This window comes from Cervus elaphus, chromosome 26, assembly GCF_910594005.1.
Source record: "Cervus elaphus chromosome 26, mCerEla1.1, whole genome shotgun sequence".
Lineage (NCBI taxonomy): Eukaryota > Metazoa > Chordata > Mammalia > Artiodactyla > Cervidae > Cervus > Cervus elaphus.
In genome coordinates, this window is record NC_057840.1 from 49,235,497 (window position 1) to 49,254,571 (window position 19,075).

Consider the following 19,075-nt stretch of genomic DNA (forward strand, 5'->3'; position numbering starts at 1 on the left):
TGAGGCCTAGTTCTCAAGTTTCTAACGTTGCTGGCTTTGCCTCAATGCAGAGTGAATGGAAAACCTCAATATGACTAAAGTGAGCCGATGGCTCCCTCTGCTATTGGGAAATCCCTAATACATGATTGTTGGAGACGTTTCTGGGGGTCTCCGCTCTGCCTCATGACTGCAAGCCTCAACCCTGGATCTGGGCTGTCCTGGTTCCACGTCCAGGTCTCAGGCCACAAGCACCATCCTCAGGCTGTCTCCCTGGCTGTAAAATGGGGTCAGTAACAGGCAGGAGGCCTGGACGAGGTCACTAGTGCACAGAGGCACGTTTTAAGTGGTGCCCAGCACCCGGCAGTACTGTCTATCTGGTGTTAGGCACTGTTATTATTACAAATGGAAATTTAAAAACAAGATTAGTCATCGGTGTGGAACCCTCCCTCCGCCACGAGTGAGACTCCAGGGCTGAGGCGGACTGTGCAGAGCGCAGCTCCCACGCCAGCCCCTGCACCTGCCTTTGGGCGCCGCCCTCCAGCCCAGCGGGGGTCTGGCCCAGGGCCTCCTGGCTGCAGCCGGAGGTGGGGCAGTGGACGCTCGCGGCCCCCGGGGCCCCGCGCAGTCCAGCGGTAGCAGGTGATGGCTGAACCCCTGACCTGGGTTGGGCAAGTGGAAAGTTTCACTTCCCTGAACTCACGAGCCCCCGAGTCCTCGCACAGCGGGGTGGGTGCGAGGGAGAATGTGGCAGTGTTGGGGGCCCTCTCACTCTGCTACCCACACTGCCCTCAAGTCCATTTTCATATGTGCGGCTTCACCGTGGGTGTGGTTTACTTATGAGTAGGCCCCGCCGTTTAGGGAAAAGCCTTGGAGTCTGAAGACCAGAGAGCTGGCCTCGCCCATGTGCGCGGTGGGACCGCGTGGAGTGCCGGGCTCAGGTCCCCGCTACTCAGCAAAGCAGAACTGAACCGCAGGCAGCTGCCCCGTGGAGCAGCCGGAGATGTAGGGTCGTGACGTCCGGCTCAGGCTACGGGGGACGGAGCTGGTGGCGGCTGTCAGGGTCCCAGGACAGGGAGGGCCTGGGGCACCGGCTTGGGTGAGCTCTAAGGTGTGGGGCTCTCAGGTGCCGAGGGGCTGTGGGGACAGGGTGACTGTTCAGGGACGGCGGTTCGGATCCCGCCAGGAGGCTCAGGTGAGCCGCAAAGGCGGTGGGGGGCCACAAGGAGGGTCTGGCTTCTGCCAGTGCCTCAGGCCTCCCAAGTTCCCACGCGGCCACGACACAGAAACACCTGTCCGGCTGGCGTTCGGAGGCAACCCGGGGGACTCAGGAGCATCTATGTGGGCAAGGCGATCAAAAGCTCGTTCCTCTGTTCTTTATATTCTATGACCTTGAAAGAAAAGTTAAAACATTGACGATGTTCTTGAATGCTAAGAATGAACGACTCTTCCAAAACTATCTTCTCAAACTTTAATGAAAACTTTAGCATGTTCTTGTAGATATCACTCCTTTACATCAGGCTTTGTAAATAAATTGGCTATAGCGATCTGTTGACTCAGAATGTGTACTGAATCATTCTGATAATCACCATTGGTTAACAAACAACAGTCCTTGTTCTCCTGAGCAGACAATTTATCATTTCCTCTAATTGACTGAATGTCCCGTCTTGCCATTAAACAAAATTGGAAAAATTGATCTCATTATAATAGACTTCAAATGTGCAATCATTTATGAACCTATCTTACTTTTTTTCTCTCATTGACAGAGGTAGTTGAAATTTGAAGGTGCAAATGGATTTCTATAATTCAGTGGATCTTTAAAGTTCAAGGATTTCAAAATAATGAAACTCTTCCCCATGAATATGCAGATGTTTCTCTATGGATTTTGTTCTTTTGGCTTCAAATTGAAACACCAACTACACCTGAGTGCAAAGTCATCTTTAACATTACTTTTCCAAAGCTGGACTTTTGCTTTACATTTGTGAACTTTTTCACTACATGTTAATACATTTCATTATACACACTTTGAACCTCACATATGTCAGTTAAGTGAACAATTTTTGTAAGACAATACTATCATAAACAAATCTGCAAATGATCTCTCACAAAATGTTGTGGTATTTTTTTTCTTAATTTGTTCTTTTGCTTTAAAACATTTGGTTAAACTTCGTTAAGCAGTCAGGCATCTTAGAAATTCCAGAGTGGTCTTCAGATTTGGTTTCTTCTCATAAAGATAAAACTAGATGGACCAGTATGGCTTGGATTTTACTAATTCACCATTTAGATAGCACTTGTAGTGTGGGAATTAGAGCTACAGGAATATTTTTTAATATACAGAGCTTCTTTCTGTGATTAAAACTGTGCACTCCTTGAACCTCAGGTTTCCAGAATGAACTCTTGGTTCTCAGCCTCCCACCTCCTCTGACTGCACCCACAGGACTCGTGGTCGGACAGATGCAGGTGGGGTTTCCATCGACCTCATCTGTTTCACACACTGCTTTTGATCCCCATCCAGATACTTGTTACGGTACTGCCTTCAGGACAAATTATGTTCTTCCAAGAATTTCTCTTCAGGGATTCTACTGGGGCTATCAACAATTACTAATGTCTACACACAGAATCATCCATCTGCAATTGGAGCATTTTGAGTTGACAGTCATCTGGATCCGTCTTGTCTCCACGTTGTCAGATGTGAGCATCTCGAGAGCACGAAGGAAGCGTCTCTTCGATTCCCTTCGCCTCACTGCACCCAATCATGGTGACTTCTGCTGTGGCTGCTCAGTGGATGAACCCGTTTCTAGCTCCTTAAATTCAGTTTGATAATCTTTTAACTAATCTCTTAAAATAGGTTTGTTTACTGAGACGTGGATGGAGAGGAGGTGAGGCCAAGCACAGAGGTGTCGGAAGGACTTCTCAGTCTCTAGCTAGTGTGAGTGGATGGGTGATGAGGCCACCAACGGAACAGAATCCTGAGAGAAGCCAGCTGGAGACGACAGAGAACGAGTCCAGCTTATGATGTCAGTCTGAGTTGCTTCTGGGGTTGACAGATGGGAATATCCAACAGGCATTAAAGAAATGAAAATAAAAAGATCACAGGATATAGGTGATCTTTGAACACATCAGTAGGATATTGCACAAATATGTTATATGTATTTATTTTATATATATATATATATATATGTAATGTGCTACACATTTGTTAAAACAGCAAGACAGATTTTATCTGAACTACTGCAATGGGGAGAGAAACCTCAGTATGGAACTGGGCAGCATGGAAACAAAAAGCCTTTGGGCCACACTGACTCCTGTGCCCGCCAGCGCCTGCAGGACTGCGGTTCTGAAGGGCCCATGTAAGCAACACACTCCTAGGGCCCAGCCCTGCCCCCTCTCACCCGAATGTCGTCCAGTCAGCACTTTAGCATCAAAGGCTGAAGACATTAGGAAGAACAGGATGCAGATGGAGGAGGGGAGTTTTTATGTGCAGACAGGAGAGTGGGGGCTTGCAGGATGTGGACAGAAAGGTGGACCCTGCAACCTAGAAAGGCATTCCTGGGACGGAGGAGAGGGACGCACACTCATGTCCGTCCAGGACAGTTCTGTAAACGAATTGAGGGGCAGGCAATGTTGCATGTGCGCCCAACAGCCACAGAGGCACTGGGGCAGCAGAGAGTGACGCAGATGATGCCGGCGCCAGAGTCAGGAAGCTCAAACTGGTGTCTGAATATTTGGGTAGAAAATCACTCAACGTTTTGAATTTTCCCTTTGCATAATTTTTTATTACATGTACTCTCTTCTCTTCCAGAATGCTCACTCATCAATATCTCCTTTTCGCAGTTACACCTATTGGAATTAGAGCTCTGGCTTTTGAATGGTGGGCTGTAAGAAGACCTCTAGGACAGTCATGGCTGTTGCTCTGCAGGAATGAGCTCAGCTGTCCCCCGTGAGCAGCTCTGATGCCACCACAGTCCCCGAGATGGAGGCGGGGGTCCTCACGCTGCTGTCCCTCCAGGACTGAGTGCCTCCCTGCAGTGCGTGTCCCAGGCCCCAGAGCAGCATCCGGAGCACATGGGTGCAGGAGGAGAGCTGCTGAATAAGGCAGCGGGTGACACAGCAGGGAGTCAGACCCAGTTTACTGCTAATATTGTTGTTCTATCACATCCACTACCCAACCCTTACTGGAAATAGGCACACACGTCTGCATCTGTCTTTTAAGAAACATTTTATTGAAACGACACTATGTACAGTGGCGTGTTTGGTTCTGACAAATGCATTCACTCAAGGAACCCACGTGGGTGACAGAAGGCATGTCTGCCACCCCAGAAGGTGCCTCTGTCCCTCCCCAGACAGGCCTGGATGCCATCAGACTTCTCTTGTCACAGGCTTCTTTGAATTCTTCTGGAACTTCCTGTAATTTGTCATACATTGTGTACTCTTTTCTCTCTGGCTTCTTCCACTCGAGATAATAATAGTTGAGATCCATCAATGTCACTGTGTGTGTCAGAAGTGATCACCTCTATCAGTGAGAAGTGTGCCCTGTGGACATAGCCAGAGGGCCTCCACAAAGCTTCTGAGACATCCCCATGCAAGGCATCCTGTGGACATGTATGTTCTCTCTCTGAGATGAATATCTGGAAGTGGAATTTTTGAGACATAGGGAAAATGCGTGTTTGATTTTTTTAAAAAGTGCCAAATATTTCCCTAAACCAATCCATTTTACACTCTATTGGCCGTATTTGAGAGTTATGGTCAAATCCTTGACAACACTTGTATTGTCAGTCTTTTTAAGTTATTGGCATTCTAGTCAGTGTGTAGAAGCATCTCATTGTGGTTTTAATTGCTTTTCCCTGATGATTAATGGTATTGAGCAATTTTCCCTTTCATACTGCCATCTGTGTATCTTCTTGAGGTGACTGTTCAACTACTCTGCCCATTTTTGGCTGTTTATCTCTTACAATAAATTATAGTAGTTCTTTATGGACATGAATTTGAGCAAACTCCAGGAGATAGTGGATACAGAGGAGCCTGGCATGCTGCAGTCCATGGGGTTCCAGAATCAGACATGACTTAGCGACTAAACAACACAGAGGTTCATTATGTTATGGAAACACAAGCTTCAGACGCGACTTAGCAACAACAACATAGTAATTCTGTATGTTATGGAGACACAAGCTTTTAGTATGATATATGTACTGTAAACATTCTTTCCCATTCTGTGACTTGTGTATTGACTTTCCTAATGCTGTCTTTTGAAGATAAAATATTTTTCTTCATTCAGAAAGAAAAATGGTTAACTTAGTTATCTCACCCCCAAATTTTCAAAGTATAGTTTCCTTTTAAACAACTAGAGCATACTGAATGGATGCATTCCACATCCCTGAAAGAAATATGCTACTTTGCTTGTTTTGCAGTAGAAGGTAAATCAGTATGGTTTCACTTAGGAAGGTTTCATTTTCATATTTTCTCACCTATCTGAGATGTATTTCAGCCACCCAGGGCTTATTTACTATAGATGGAATGTTACTTGACACACCTGGGGACTTGTCACAGCATTATGTCTGGCTCTCCAGGTCCAAAAGCAAAGTTTCGGTTCTTTAGTGGAAAGTTGAGCATTTTCGTGGTGGCTAGCAAATATCTGTAAACTACAAAAGCAGGGTCCTTCCTGGATAAGACGAGGCTGCTGGATGTTTGAGGACCATTCCGTAAAGAAAGGCTACAGCAGGAGGGCAGGATACCAGACAGGAGGCGGCAGCAGCTTGAGAGTCAGGGTCAAATCTGAGACATTTCCAGGAAGATGCTTGGACGCAGCCCGTGGGCGCAGACCAGGGGCTGAGCGCTACCGGCAAAACCGCATCAGAGGACGGTGACGCTGAGCCCACTGTAGGCCAAGCTCCAAACGTGGAAAACGTCTTGTACCGGCAAAACCGCATCAGAGGACGGTGATGCTGAGCCCACTGTAGGCCAAGCTCCAAACGTGGAAAACGTCTTTACTGAGTCTTACATTTCAGAGAGAGAAGCGTAGGAGCTGCACAGTCATTCTGTTACATTTCTGTAATTTTCCTTTTCTTCCTGCCAATAGTTTGTTTTGTTATCCAGATGGGTGACTACAAATTTAGTACATAGTGATTCAACTTGGAGCTTCTCTCTATAAACAGTTGCTACTGAAATTCAAGTGACATGCGACAGCCGTTAATGACCTCAGGGTCGTAGCCCGTGATATGCCCACAGCGGCTTGCAGCCTGCAGGCACCCAGGTCACTGGGTGGACACCCCTGACCACCACGCTCCCTGAGAAAGGGGACAGACATAGAGAAGAGGTGGTCACTCGGACAAAAAGAGCAACAACCTAGCACCAATCTAGTAAATGCTGGTAATTTAATATGGTTCCGTCTAATAGTACCAGCACCAAGATTGCTGCCAGACATCTGAAAAGCGATCCTTTCAAATGTTGAGTTGTCCGCACCCCACTTGAACCCCTCCTTCCAACTGAGGCATTTGTAGGTGTCAGCACGTCCCACAGATTTCATCCTTTCCACTGTTCATCCGTCAACCGTTTGCAAAACACTAATAATAGAACCTTTATTATGAAAACATCCAGGCACCTTCCTCCCAAAGTCCAAACTCCAAAGTCACTTCTACTAATGAAAAGGAATGCACTCCCACATCTGAAAAGAATGCCTTTAAACAGAATGTCAAAAATGAGCAGAAACTGTTTATTCCAGAATTTGTTTAGACCACCCCCTCTGCGGCAAGGCTTGGGTGGACCACAATCACATTCTTGCTTTGTTGTTTAGAAAGATATGGTATGCCAAAAGTTGTGCAAACTCATGACATATGCCACATAACATGAGTCATTTTATCTTTCAAATACCGAAAAGGAACCTTAATAGCTATTGTGCACCAGTTCCAGCCTGTCAATAACCAGCACTGTGACTGGGACCAGCCCTTGTGGTTCTTATTATGATTGCAAGACACCCCTCAGCACTAGCTATTGGGAAACTCGAAAACTAGAGGTTCGTTACTTATAGGACCTGGAAATTACATGGCATACCTGGTACCACACTGCGAGGTCAGGGCAAGGAGAGACAGACAGAGGAGGGAGGGAGAGAAGGGTCCTGGGGGGCTCCGGGTGGGACCTGGGGTTTTCCTGGGCTCCCTCTTTACCAGTGGATTTAAAACAGAAGAGCAGGAATTTAAAATGCAGGAAGAGAGAATAAATCAAGTGGTCCAATGACCAGTCACTGAAATCAAACAAGATCTTCCAAACAGTGGCACCTCCGTGGGGGAGGTGGGCTGGCCCTTTTCCCAGGAAGCCTTTCTTGAAGCTTGATGCCCACTTTGAGGTGGGAGTCTTGGCTATCCAAGCTTAAGTCAGGCACTTGCATTACAAAAAAGAAAAATCCAACCTGGTAGGTTCAACCTGCCCTGTGATGCCAAGTCATCAGAATCAACTGTGAGGATGCGGAGGATCAGGTAGCTGATGCGTGAAGTCAGGGGTAAGGGGTATTGCAACTCAGAAAGCATGGATCTGAAAAGGACTCTAGTCACAAATCCTGTAATAATTACACACACAGTAGTCTGAAATTCGATCTATAACAACTGTGCCAAACTTAAAGGGTCCTGCAATAAAACTAAGTCAGTGACCTTGGGGGCCCAAGGAATCTGGTCCAAGATTTGGGTGACTTTGTAGAACACTTCACTGTCTTGGCCACCTGGTGTAAGTAGGTTTGAACCTGTTCTGAGTTGGGGGTTGTCTTACTCTCATTGAACCCTCTCGTGGTCCTGAGAGTAGGTCAGTTCAATAAGATGTTGTGTCTCTTTTCAGGAAGTGGTGATGCAGGTGGATTCCTCACATTGGGCCTATGTGGTGCACATATTTGCCCAAGGTTTTTATTAATAAGTAATAAATTTTGAGTCAACTCTGGGAGTTAGTGATGGACAGGGAGGCCTGGAGTGCTGCAGTCTATGGGGTCTCAAAGAGTCGGACACAACTGAGCGACTGAACCGAACTGAACTTAATAAGTGCTTCCATGGAAACAAAGGAAAAGCAAGGCTTAGTGATTGGAGCAGACAACAGTCCCAGTTGTGGAGTTCTAAGGCCGCCAGTCAGGATTTCTAAATGTTGGGTTTGAAGCATCTTCAGATGGAGTGAGGCATGCAGGGGCAATCCGAGAGCTTCTCTCTGTTTGCAGCTTGAATGTCTCCGGGATCCTTCTGAGTGGCCACACAGCAACAGGCATGGAAGTGCTATGGCAACATGAGCTGCTGTGATTCCTCTAAGTTTATATCAAATTACCCAGCTTTAGCTTGCATGGCTTCAGGAAAAGGGCAGTTTTGGTTCTTAATGATTCCAAGTCAGAGGGTGGGAGACAAATTGGGAACATTAGTTTGGAGAGCTGAGGCCTGAGATTAGAGGAAACAGGGAGAATTTTGGATCTAGTCTAGTTTACAGATCCAAAATCAAAACCTCAAATACAATTAACAGAACTAGAATCTGATATCCACAACTGCATAGTAAACTTTCTACAGAAACATTTTTCCTTTCTATGATTGTCCCCATTTCTATTGAAGAAAAATAGTAAGACTAATTTGTTTACAAATTAAATGTAGTTTCAATAAATTGGCCTGATTATTTATTCCAACTGACCAGTTTGGTTCTTTAAAGTCTGCTTTGCAGACTCTTCTCACAAGGAATCTCAGATTGAATTTAAAGCCTCTGGAGGCTAGGAAGCCAAGAATTTACAGTTATATTGTGTCTGTGATACTTACAGATCTGGGTTAATTTCTCTCTTCTCAAGTTCTGAGCTTCCTGTACCCACCCAGAAGTGACCTCCCTTACTCTCCTGATAAGGCTGCCAGGAACCCAGTAAACAAACTATCAGGCTGGTTTTGCAAACTGTCTGGTCATATCTGAGTCTGCACACATTCTCAATACTTTCTAGTCAGGTTTTGGTAATTAAACAATGTTTCCAAGTGTGTCCTGTTATAAGGAGAATGGGTTTCCCAGGTGGCACTAGCGGTAAAGAACTCACCTGCTGATGCAGGACATAAGAGATTGAGGCTTCAATCCCTGGGTCGGGAAGATCACTGGGAAGAGGAAGCAGCAGCCCACTCCAGCATCTTTGTCTGGAGAATCCCAAGGACAGAGGAGCCTAGCAGGCCGGTCCACAGTGTCACAGAGGGTCGGACACGACCGCAGTGACTTAGCACACAAAGCGAACAGATTCTTACTCAACTTAACTATATTGCCATAAAAATAAGAATACTCACTGAGGGTTTTCTAACTCTGGAGAGATCAGGTAGGGAGAAAAAAAGATAAATGTTTCATCTTTGTTCACAAAGTTATACTTTACCAAATCATTTGTTATAAGTCATAGTTTAAGAGATTTCTTTAAATCTGGAAAAATCAAAAGATTAAAGAATCAAAAATATTCAAACAAAAAGTCACAAAATTATAATTATCCTCATTAGTTCATTCACTCCTATGTAATTAATTCTTGACATTATCACCCCTCCATTTGACATGGCCATTATTATCTCAGCAGCAGCTTTTCCAAATTCACTTTGTCCTACATTTTCCCTTGATAAATCTCCATGTTAGTGTTTTTCTTTAACATATTATTTAGCTATTACTATTGACTTTAAATAATTTAAAATGTATTTTTCTTAAAGTCACATTTGATATACCTGCAATCAGGACTTTTGGAAAAATTTATATAAAAATGAAAGCAATATATAACAGAAACTAACGTTTAGTATAAAAAGTCATACACAAAACTGGCATGTCAAAAACAATAGAATCTGGTGCACTGTTGGTGGGAATGCAAAATGGTACTGATGCTTTGAGGTTCCTCAAAAAATTAAACAAGAATTACCACATGATCCAGCAATTCCACTTCCAGGTGTTTATCCAAAAGAACTGGAAGCAAGATCTTAAACAGATACTTGGAAGCCAGTGTTCATAGCAGTGTGGCTCACGGTAGCTGAAGTGTGGAAGCAACCCACGTGTCCATCCATGGATGAACAAACAAAAAAAATGTGTCCATCCATGCAACGTAACAGTAGCTTTCAGCCTTAACATGGAAGAAACTCCTGACACCTGCTACACACAGATGGACCTTGAGCTCACTATGCTCAGCAGAATAAGCCAGTCACAAAGGGGCAAATACTGCCTGATTCTACTTACACAAGGTCCCTGGAGGAGTCACGTCATGGTCGAATGATAGGAATTGGAATGGTGGGTGCCAGGGCTGGGGGATGGCGGGAGTCAGAGTTTAGTGGAGACAGGACATCAGTTTTGCAAGAGGACAAGCTCTGGAGATGGATGCTGGGGACGGTTGCACAGCAACGAGTTTGCAGTTAATACAGTGAACTGTGAACTTAAAAATAAAGATGGTGATTCTTGTTTTATGTATATTTTATCAGAATTAAGGATAATATAAAGAACTTAAAAATTTAAATGAGGTAGCTGAAATTAAGAATATTAAATAAGATTACATGAGCTCACTTTCCCATTGACTGCTTCATTTACTTATTTTAAACTAGTTTTAAGGTAATTTTAACAAAGAAGAACAGTATAGTTACCATAAATGGATTAAAATGTCTGGATAACTCTGAATGTTTGAAAAATTCAGATTACTTATTCTAAAATTTTGCTCCTTGGAAACTACAAGAAGCAGCATGTGGTCAATGAAACTGCAGTAGGGAGCCCAGGAAGTCAGCCCTGGGTGTTTCTGAGCTGAGTCTCTGGGAAGCAAGGGGTGTGGGGGTGGGCGAGGGGCTCAGCGGGTTTCCAGCGGGATGGGGAACACTAGAGCTTCCCGGGCATTTCCACGCAGACTGCCTCCTGTGTTGCTGGGCGCTTGTATCTGGAAGAGTTCTAGAAGCATCCTGATTCTTCTGGGGCTCAAGAAAGGCTTGGTTCTGGGGTCTCCAGAGGCAGGTACATCTCTGAGGAATTATGTGAGGGTGACTGGATGCTGTCCCCACTGGACGGTCATCCGGTGGTGGGGGGAGCCCAGAAGCCAAGCTGGGTGTGAGGGTGGAGGCCCCAGCAGAGGCTGGCTCACCCAGCAAAGCTGGGGTGCGTCCACCAGAGGCCAGGGCTGAGGACCAGCACGGCTGCGTTCCCACCGACCCAGTGAAGCCTCCCTCTCCCCCTCCGCATCTGTCTCTCAGTCCCTCTGTCTCTCTCTCACCCTCCCCTCTCTGCAGAGACTAAACTATGAAGGAAATACGAGGTTATTTTTTATTGAAGAACATTCTGTTTTAACTTGACCAAATGCTGTCAGAAGTGCTGGACGCCATTTCCATTTTTCCAAGACGGGAAACCCCGTCAGGGAGTGGGCAGGCCGCGGCTGTGAGGGTGGCTCAGAGGGCGGGTGGCGCAGACACTGCCGGCCTCTCTCAGGACGAGGACCCAGACTCAGGCCACGCTCCGGCCCGGGCGGTGCCCAGCCGGTGGGTCAGCATCACTTGGCCTGAAACAGCTGAAGCTTGCCGTCCAAGGTGGCTGTGACGAGCTGCGGTGGAAATAAAACACATGTGGCTTCCACCCCTTTTTATTACAAGAGAAACCTGTAGAAGAATCAGCTTATAGGGGACATTTTCCTTATTGATATTTTATAGACCACAGAGCAAAAGCGTCTATGTGTTCAGCACGTTCTGTGCTTAGGCTTGATTAATCCAAACTGCACTGCGGGGCCATTCTAACATTTGTGAGTGCTGCGGTCAGAATCAGTCCATCTACACTACCCAGAGGGGACAGGGCGTCCTGCTCAACGTCCCATGGTCCCATCCAACCATGAGAGCTCAGGGACCAAAGGCATCTGGTGGGCGGCCCGAGGTCACTGGGCCGAGGTGGCCCGTGAGGGGCCGGAACACTATGGGCCGGTGCCCCAGCCCTCACCCACGCCTGCCTGGCACAGGCGGGAGGCTGAGTCAGGACCCAGATCCGGGTGCCTGGCTGCCCCCTCCCCAAACCCCGCTCCTCCCTAGGGCTGTGTTTCCAGGGGCAAATTCAGCAGAGGCCAGCCAGCCTTCTGCCCCGCGCCTGTGGGCTCCAGCTGCCCATAGACTAGGGTGGGGGTAGGTGTGGGGTGGGTAACAACACAGCCGGAGGCTCAAGTCCAAGGTCAGGGCGCCGCTGGGGCTGGACTCTGCTGAGGCCACGTCCGGTCTGGCCGCGGTGCGCTCACCATGTGCTCATGTGCCCTTCTGCCCCTCCTGCGCCCGGAGGCTCTCTTCCTCCTACGCGGCCAACCCCACTGGGGCGGACCCCACCCTGGGGCTCCTTCAGCTATTCCCACAAATTCAGCCACAGCGGGGCAGGGCTTCGCCACATGAACTTGGGGGGTGGGGGGGGAGCAGGGCACAGGGGTGGTCCCCCCACGCCGCTTTCTGCTTTCCTTCTCCCTCTCCCAACTCCGCGTCCATCCAGCCTGAGCTTGTGCAGAAACGACTGCTGTGTGCTCTGACGAACCCGGCCGGGGCCCACACGGTCAGAACCGAGAGCAAGGCGGACCAGACCGTGCGGGGCCCCGAGCTTCACCAAGGACACCCCCAGGGGCTGGAGCCCCGGTCTCACCGGGACAGCGGTGAGATTCCAGCAACAGGTAACGTGGGGGCCAAACACACGAGCCGGGGTCCCTGAGGAGCCTGAGCGGGGTCCCTGCCAGGAAACTGCTGGCGAGAACCCAGCGCTCTGTCCCGCTCCACGTGGCGCCGTGAGTCCAGGCCATGAGGCTGCCTGGAGGCCCCGGCCCCTCCCGAGCTCACAGACCCCCCTCCCAAGGTCACGCCCCCCCAGGCCATGGCCCCCTCCAAGGTCACAGCCCCCTCTTCCAAGCTCCCGGCCCCCCTCCCGCGGTCAATGACCACTCTGAGGCCCCAGCTGGCTTCGGTGTTCTCATCACACCAGCACAGGCTCATCCCAGACCCCCAACTGTCTCTTTTCCCCAAAGGAAGTGGATTTTGTTATTTTAAACAATACAGTGGGGGGCTTCCCTGGTGGCCCAGGGGCTAAGCCTGCACTCTCAATAGGAGCCTGGTTCGATCCCTGTTCGGAGAGCTAGAGCCCACATGCTGCAACTAAAGATCTCCAGTGTCACAGCTGAGGCCAACGCAGCCTGAATAAATACATAGTTTAAAAATGACACGGGGGATGGGACTGCTTTCATCAACCTGATTAGAGAACAAATGAGTGAAGTGGTTTCCATGGAAAGGCTGGGGAAGCGCTATTGGTCCATGCCTTGAATACTCTGTCAGTAGAAGCGGATTTCCATGGCAGGGGCCGGAGGGGCCTGACTGGGTGACCCTGAATGCGTGGGTGCTTTTGACCCTGCTGGGTGGGTGTTCCTTTTGCCAAGTGCCTTGACAGAGAACTGTTCTAACACTAGTGACCCCCACCCCGCCCAGCCAACAGTCACTCCCACATGCATCGTGTAGGCCTGCTTTGCTGGCATTTCTGCTGTCGCTTCAGTCGTGTCTGACTCTGTGCGACCCCACAGACGGCAGCCCAGCAGGCTCCCCCGTCCCTGGGATTCTCCAGGCAACAACACTGGAGTGGGTTGCCATTTCCTTCTCCAATGCATGAAAGTGAAAAGTGAAAGTGAAGTCGCTCAGTTGTGTCTGATTCTTAGCGACCCCATGGACTGCAGCCCACCAGGCTCCTCCTTCCATGGGATTTTCCAGGCAAGAGTGCTGGAGTCGGGTGCCATTGCCTTCTCCAAGGTGCCCTGCAGCGGCCTTGAATCTGCACTGAAATCCTGTATTTAATGCGCTGCTGTGTCTAACACCACCTGCATTTCACTGAGTAACTTCAAATCCAACAAAGGCATACTTGTCCTGCTGCAACACCCGTCTGTCTGTCAAGCGACATAAAATCTGGATCAGCCCTGGAGCCTTCTCTTCATTCATACACAAGCTGAGCATCTCACTGTGGCCGCCCTTCCCCCTTGCAGACGCCGCTGTGCTGGGCTGGTCCTGACCACGCCCCCAGCAACCAGGCCACCTGGGCCTCAGCTCGGGCCTCACGTGTCCACCCTGCTTCCGGTCCCCCTTCCTGAGTCAGCACATCACGCCCTTCAGTATTACGGTCAAGAATTTGAACAACTCCACCAGCCGTCTCAAGCTCAAGTTGACTTTGATCTTGGCAAGTGTTCCTTGTGTTTACAGCCATGTAACAAATACAATGTCCAGTGTGGTGAGGCAGACGGGCCTTCAGAGTTCCCACAGACACATGGGGTGTGGAAACTACACAAAAACCCTGATACCCCGGCCCTGGGACCAGAGGTGCTTTGGAGATGGTGCTGTGACCCAGCCCCGGGAGTCCTAGAATCAAAGGCAGGCCCAGCTAGAATCAAAGGCAGGGCCTCGAACCCCTCCTTACAGAGACCCCATCTCAACCAGCTCAGGACTTAAAGCACTGAACACTGAACGGTGTGTGAACTACCGAAATTGAATCCTCATGGTCTGGAGACTGGAAGACCAAGGACTGGTGATCGTAATAACCTGAACTGATGCTGACAGTCAGATTTGGGCCTGAGGATGTGAACTCTTCGAGAGGGACAACTTAGTTCTTACTTCAAATAAAAAGCTAAAAGAAAAATTTCACATTGGGGCAGAATTTCTCTCATTCACAAGTCCCAAAATAAATTTATACTCATGAGCATGTGTCAAATTTATTTTAAAATTTCTCTTGAATTGGATTATATCAGAGACAATGGGAAACCACACATATCTGGCATAAAAAAAAAAAAACAACTCAGTCTGCAAAACATGGCTACAAATCTCATACCAACAACATCGTAGAACATTAATAATCCTTTCTTAGAACTCATCTTGAAACCATATAAACAATTTTCAGATAGCAGTAGCACTGCTATTTCCAGACTCCTGAACCATTAACAAAAGGGAAAAGCAACAAAATTCAGTGGATAATTGTATGAGATCTTAATCACATGAATGTTGTTCAAGTTTGGCAGGAATTAACCTCTGGGTGTCTTTTTCCAGTAGTCATGGTGAGAGATGGACCATAAAGAAGGCTGAGCACTGAAAAATTGATGCTTTCAAACTGTGGTGCTGGAGAAGATTCTTGAGAGTCCCTTGGACTGCAAGGAGATCCAACCAGTCCATCCTAAAGGAAATCAACCCTGAATATCCATTGGAAGGACTGATGCTGAAGTTGAAGCTCCAATACTTTGGCCAACTGGTGTGAAGAGCTGACTCACTGGAAAAGACTGATGCCAGGAAAGACTGAGGGCAGGAGGAGAAGGGGACGACAGAGCATGAGCTAGTTGGACGGCATCACCGACTCGATGGACATGAGTTTGAGCAAGCTCTGGGAGATAGCGAAGGACAGGAAAGCCTGGCGTGCTGCAGCCCATGGGGTTGCAAAGAGTAGGACAGGACTGAGTGACTGACAACCTCTGAATGTCAGGTCTTCCTTGCACGTGGAACATATGCTTCATGAACCCCGGTGCCTGCACCGGTCGCTGTGGAGCAGGTGCCATCAGGGGCCAAAGAGAAAAGAGGTGGCAGGGTGGGTGCGAGGCATCATGGAAAGCGGAGCGACAGGAGGACAGCGCCTGACTGAGCTCCAGAGGACGCACTTTAAAGGACGTGCGAACATGAGATGAGTCCCTTTGGAACCAGGTGGCAAAGTGCAACCCAGAATCAGGGAAAGGAAAACACTCCTGATTCATCTTCAAGGAAGACTGGAAAGTGGCCGTGAGAACTCAGAGGGGGACACGAATGACTCTTGGTTGCCAGGGACAGAAAACCAACTTGGACTAGCTCAACAGAAAGGCATTCTATTATGTGTCGTGGGATGTCTGATTTCACCTGAAGCAGGGGCATTGATGCTACCAGTGTGTGTTGCAAACCCGAGGGCAGTTAATGTGAAGGCTGTAACAAGTCTGAGGTTTTCCCAGGATGCATGAATGTATACAGTCGAGCAGGCAAGAAAATAAGGGCAAGAATGAAAAAAAGACAGATAGTCAGGGTGGTTAAGTTCATGAGGCATACTCTGTCAGCCTCAGGAAATCGCTGGTTTCTGCTTTTAAAAGGTGAGGGACTTGGGCTTTAATGGTCATATGGACACAGAAGGCAAGGGCTTGGGATCTCGGGAAGGGAGCTGGGACCGAGGAAGCTGAGTGTTTGAAGCTGAGTGAAGTGTGGACCAGAAAGACCACCCATATGCCCATGGAGACAAGGCTATCTTAGCTTGAGGTAAGGAAATCGCCTCCCAATCCATAAACACAGGACTGCTCTTGCAGTTTTAGCTTATGCTACCTGACACGGGATGTCCAAGCAAAGACACTTACAAATGAAAAAAGAAAATGTGGTCTTGGCTGGGAAGACCCAGTTGGACCCATAGTCCAACTCTCACATCCATACAGTTAGGGTGGGGTGAGGCAAAATCAAGAACACCAAAACACAGTGCTATGAGATGCAGCTAGAATCAAGCTTCACTTTTTCATATATTACTCATTTTTAAGTTTCAAGTATTACTGTCAGCTATTGGTCACTAATTTTTGTCATGGTGTTCATCACTGAAAATAACTCTTTAACTTTGATGAAAACAAATTCATCAAAATTTTTTGTCTACTGTTTTATATTTTCCAGGTTTTGTTTTAAAAGTCTTTCCCAAGCATAGGTCACAATGCCCTTTTCCTATAATTTATTGTACTTACTTATAGTTTTACCTTTCAAATTTAAATAGTTAAGTCATTAGGTGTATGCATGTTTAAACAGAAAGAGCTTAATTTTTCTCAAAATAGGCAGTTTTTCCTTAAACATTGTACCAAATAAACTATCTTTTCCCCATAGTTCTGTGGTGTCATATTTAATAAAATTAAGTTCCCAAATATCTCTGAAATTTCTTATATATTCCTCTGGTTTTATTTCAGTTATTGAGCCAATAACACATTGTTTTCATTTTTATGGTTTCGAAGTATTTCTCATTATCTAACAGGGAAAATATGAAGTTGACTTAGCCTTTTATGTGTCTTTTTTTCCCAGTATATGTGTTTTGGAATAAGCTCATTGAGTGGTACTGGAATTTTGAGGCTGCAATAAATTGATAAATTAGTGAAGAATTGGCAACCTTATAATCTTAGGCTGTAACTTAAAATATGGAAGGATGAAAAAAAAAATATGGAAGGATGTAAAATGCTATTTAGATCTTCTATGCAGTTTGTTAGCATTTCTAAATTTTTTCCATGATCATTTTTTTTTGTGATTAAGCTCACAGATATTTTCAAGTGTTATCTGCTATAAAAAGGAAATCTTATTTATAAGTTTTGTTAGTTATTATTGGTGTATTGACCGATGTTACTAGTTATTACATTCAATAACCATGAAAAATCATGTTAGTTCTAACACCTTAATGATTCTACTGTATTATTTTTTCCAGTTAAGTGAATGAAACCATCTGCAAATATAAGATTTTTGTCTTTCTTCTTTCAAAGCCTTTCACTCTCATTTATTTGCCTTTCCTTATTTTATAAGCCAAGATCTCCAATATTATGTTAAAAGTTGTTGGAGTAGTTGCTCTTGTCATGTGCTTCATCATCAAGAGAATGCTTGTAAAATCCATCCATTATATTTAGTATTTGCTCTGAGTTTTGCCACATAACCGATACCATTCTTACATTGCTAGAGTTCCTTTTAAACAGTAGTGGATATAAATGTTCTTTCTGCATCTACTAAGACAATACAAAATATTTTCTCTTATTCAAGTAGTGAAATAAGACCTTAGACCTTCTAATGCGGAGCCAATCTTATCTTCGGGAATAAATCTTAACTTAATCAAGATTTTTAAGTTCACAGTGGAATTCAGTGGGTCATGTTTTATTAAGGATTCACAGAGACTTATTCATAACTGAAATGGGTCCATAATCACTTTTTGTTTTATATTCAGCTGGGGCTAAAATAATAAATATCCTACTCTCATTGTGAAACAAGTGGCATTCTTATACATTCATAGCTGCTGGGAATACCAAATTGCAGAGTCATGTGGAAAATGGTTTGGTAGTTTCTTATAAAGTAAAACATACATTTAATATATGACCCAGAAATCTTAGATATAAGTATGGATCCATCCTAGAGGAAATCAGTCCTGGGTGTTCACTGGAAGGACTGATGTTGAAGCTATAACTCCAATATTTTGGCCACCTGATGTGAAGAGCTGACTCATTTGAAAAGACCTTGATGTTGGGAAAGATTGAAGGCGAGAGGAGAAGGGGATGACAGAGGATGAGATGGCTGGATGGCATCACTGACTCAATGGACATGAGTTTGGGTGGGCTGGGGGAATTGGTGAAGGACAGGGAGACCTGGCATGCTGCGGTTCATGGGGTCACAGAGTCGGACACGACTACTGAAGAAAAATAAAAACATATGCTGGCCCAAAGAGCTGTTCATGAATGTTTCTGCAGCTATATTCATAATAGACTAAAATTCAGACAACCAACATATCCACAACTGGTGAGTGTGTATACAAAGTGTGATAACCACACAGTGGGGCTCACTACTGGTAGATGACGCTTCCCTGGCGGCTCAGACGGTAAAGCATCTGTCTGCAGTGCTGGAGACCCAGGTTCGATCCCTGGGTTGGGAAGATCCCCTGGAGAAGGAAACGGCAACTCACTCCAGTATCCTTGCCTGGAAAATCCCATGGGCGGAGGCTCTTGGTACCCTACAGTCCATGGGGTCACAAAGAGTCGGACATGACTGAGCAACTTCACTTCACTTTACTGGTAGGTGTGACAATATGAAGAAGTCTCAAAAAGCATTAGGCTAAATAGAAGAATCCATACACTGAGCACACATTGTACTATTCAATTTATTTGACTTCCTGAAGAGACACGCAGGGACAGAAACTAGTGGGCAGGATGGGAAGAGGGTGCTGGCTGCAAAGCAGCTCAGGAGACCGTGAGCGAGAGGAACGTCATTCAACACCGTGTGGTGGGATTTGAGGGGCGAGATATTCTCTAGGTATTTTAATGCCTGACATTAAAAAAGACTTATCTCACACCCTTATGTGCATACAGGGAAGCAATCCTGCAAAAGGATAACTAACAACCAGCTGTGAAAAGAGT

General features: G+C 46.5%; 1 protein-coding gene across 6 annotated transcripts in view; it reads right to left on the reverse strand.

Moving 5' to 3' along the window:
* Positions 1–11,206: 11,206 nt before the first annotated feature.
* Positions 11,207–19,075, reverse strand: part of WDR27 (WD repeat domain 27) — a 141,690-nt gene continuing 133,821 nt past the window's right edge. For all 6 annotated transcript variants that reach the window (XM_043888380.1, XM_043888379.1, XM_043888381.1 and 3 more), the window contains one exon: positions 11,207–11,494. In XM_043888380.1, coding sequence (XP_043744315.1) covers positions 11,444–11,494 — 51 coding nt within the window. In that variant the 3' untranslated portion in view covers positions 11,207–11,443. The remainder of the gene's footprint in view (positions 11,495–19,075) is intronic.